The 2,671-nt window shown below is 24.8% G+C and overlaps 1 protein-coding gene across 1 annotated transcript in view; it reads left to right on the top strand.

The window, feature by feature from the left end:
* Positions 1 to 2,401: 2,401 nt before the first annotated feature.
* LOC107019618 ((3S,6E)-nerolidol synthase 1-like) overlaps positions 2,402 to 2,671 on the top strand; it is a 5,153-nt gene continuing 4,883 nt past the window's right edge. The window contains exon 1 of the mRNA XM_015220039.2: positions 2,402 to 2,586. Within this exon, the coding sequence (XP_015075525.1) occupies positions 2,440 to 2,586 (147 nt within the window). The 5' untranslated portion in view covers positions 2,402 to 2,439. The remainder of the gene's footprint in view (positions 2,587 to 2,671) is intronic.

The following is a 2,671-nucleotide window of genomic DNA, read 5'->3' as shown; positions in this document are numbered from 1 at the left end:
AGGGGAGAGAATTGAGGAGTGAATGAAATGAAGAATGAGTTAATGTCTATTTATTTGTGTCATAGACTAAGTTCTAGAAAAATCTTATAATTTATAGTTTTTAGAAAAGTCATGTAACTTGTGGAGGAAACTTATCACTTGAAAAAAAATATTTTAATGAAGTTTAAAAACACAACTTATTATTTTTATAATGAAATATATATGAAATGATCATATTATCCTAGATCCTCAACTTTTTAAACCATACTTACATCAGTTCACATATTTGGATGAAAATGTTTGAAATCAATTAAAAGTACAAATTTGATTTTATATTTTAATGAAGAACTACACTTTTATAATCTAATAACATCAGTATACTTTAAATATAAATATGTCATCCTATTCATTTTATTTGTAAAGTTACTTTTTAACATCTTTTATGATATTAAATTTTTAAAAATATTGAAATTAATTTTATTTATTCGTTAATTTGAATCTAATATATATTAATTTATCATACTTGTTTCTTTTCAGGTATATTAATTAGAGCCAAAATAAAAGTGAAAATAATTAACTATATTTTTAAGTAATGAATTTTTATGTTAAAGTAGATATTTTTAGTAAGCATAATGAATATAAAAAATTAGAAATTAATTAAAGCAATATTTAAATAGAGTGATAAATAAATATCACAATAACTCATAAAAAATGTGAAGTGATAACAAAATGAGTTGACAAAAATAACATTAACCAAAGATGAATCTAGAACTATTTAGTTTCTTGTTATTATTCTTGGTAGATTTTTATTAGTATGAAATTACATTTTTGCCGTTGATCACCATTTACTTCATATACAAAGAGATATTTCTAAAATTATTCGTTTCTCTTGCCATCTTTCTTCATAGATTTTTGTTAGTATAAAATTACATTTTACCCTTAATCGTCCTAACAACCAAAGTAAACTAGTGCTAGAAACCTATAATACTAACAACCAAAGCAAACTAGAAGTAAGAACCTATGGATGAATATCCTCTCCATTTCCCCAAGTACACACTTGGATGGAAGCCATGTGTCATAATTAAAAACTAAAGGTGAAGATTTATTATGACACATGCCTTCCATCCAAATGTGTACTTGGGGAAATGGAGAGTATAAGTAATGGAGAGGAGTTAAATCTAGAACCTACCTACCCAGCAAAGATCCGGCTCCTCTTCATTTCTCTTCTCTCCATTTCCCGAAGTTTCTATTTGGATTAATGACACATGACATGGGTCAAAATAAATGGCTAAGATTTAATTTTTCAAAATAAATTTCTGACCATGATTTAACTAATAAGTATATTATATATTTAGTATTAAAAATTATTATAATCCCACAATCTTAGCAACATATTATCTTATTCATAAATATAAAAAAAAAGTTCTTTCTAATTACTTGTATTTAAGTGAGATCATTTTAAATTTTCTTTTAAATATTGAACTGTTGTGAAATATAGCTAATCTTAATTATTGAAAAAATAGAAGAAAAAAAAAGACGAAGGTGAAATAAAATAAAAAAAAATAATACTCTTCAATAGCTAATGGCTAAAAAGAAAAATTCAAGGAAAAAATGCAATAAAAATATTAACTTAAAAATTAAATATAATTAACGTAACATCCTAAGTAGAAAAGTTTAGGAAGTCAAATTTTCCCCCCTAAATGTATGAACAAGATAATATCATAATATGTTGTTAAGATCGTGGAGTGTTATAGTAATTTTTAAAATTAAATATATAATATATTTATTAGTTAAATCTTGGTTAGAGATATACTTTAGAAATTCAAATCTTAGTTATTTATTTTAATCTATGCCGTGTGTTATTATTTTAAATAGAAACTTAAGGAAAATGAAGCGAATGAAAAACTTGAAAAGAATCGAATCCCCAACAAATCTTAATCAAACATTAATAAGTAAATATTAACATAAATAACAAATTCTAAATTTCTTGTACAGTCGTTATCTACATTAAAACTAGGATTCTAAATTAGTCGTTATCTACTCTTCCATTTTGCATGTTCTAAACCTTTTCTAATCATCTTAATATTTGGGTTTGGTTGGTTGTATTACATTTTGAAATTAAAAAGAAAACAAAAGAGGAAGAAAATGAAATAGACTTCGAAAAAATTGCAATATTATATGTGTTCCCTATATCATGTCAATATATGGTGTTATTTATTTCAATGTCACCACGTTTAATAATTACATAAGATACTAAAGTCAAATTAATAAAATTAATTTAATAAAATGAAGGAAATTACAAACAAATATTTTCTTAAAAGAAAGTATCAAAATAAAATGAAATGGAAAGGAAATAATACTTGATACTTCACCTTCCACGTTCTCTTTCCAATGGTATAAATAGAGAGGGTCGAATTGTTATTTCTTCAAATTAATACCACAAAATAATATCTATACATCATGGCAATGACTAGCGCCCTTTTCCCTTCACAATCTCTTTTTATGCACATAACCAATCAAAGAAGTAGTCAAGTTTCATGCGGAAGCTCTAACAAATGGGCCGTTGAAGAACATGATCTTTTAAGATCTACCTCGAGCTACAACAAAGTAATATTTTTAACTTTATACAGCGACAACATAAAATATGAAGAGTTCAAATTCCAATTTAAGATTGTTCTCATATATATATATA

The sequence above is a fragment of the Solanum pennellii genome, chromosome 5, assembly GCF_001406875.1.
Source record: "Solanum pennellii chromosome 5, SPENNV200".
Taxonomy (NCBI): domain Eukaryota; kingdom Viridiplantae; phylum Streptophyta; class Magnoliopsida; order Solanales; family Solanaceae; genus Solanum; species Solanum pennellii.
The sequence above is the reverse complement of the archived record's forward strand: the minus strand, read 5'-3'. Positions and strand labels throughout refer to the sequence as shown.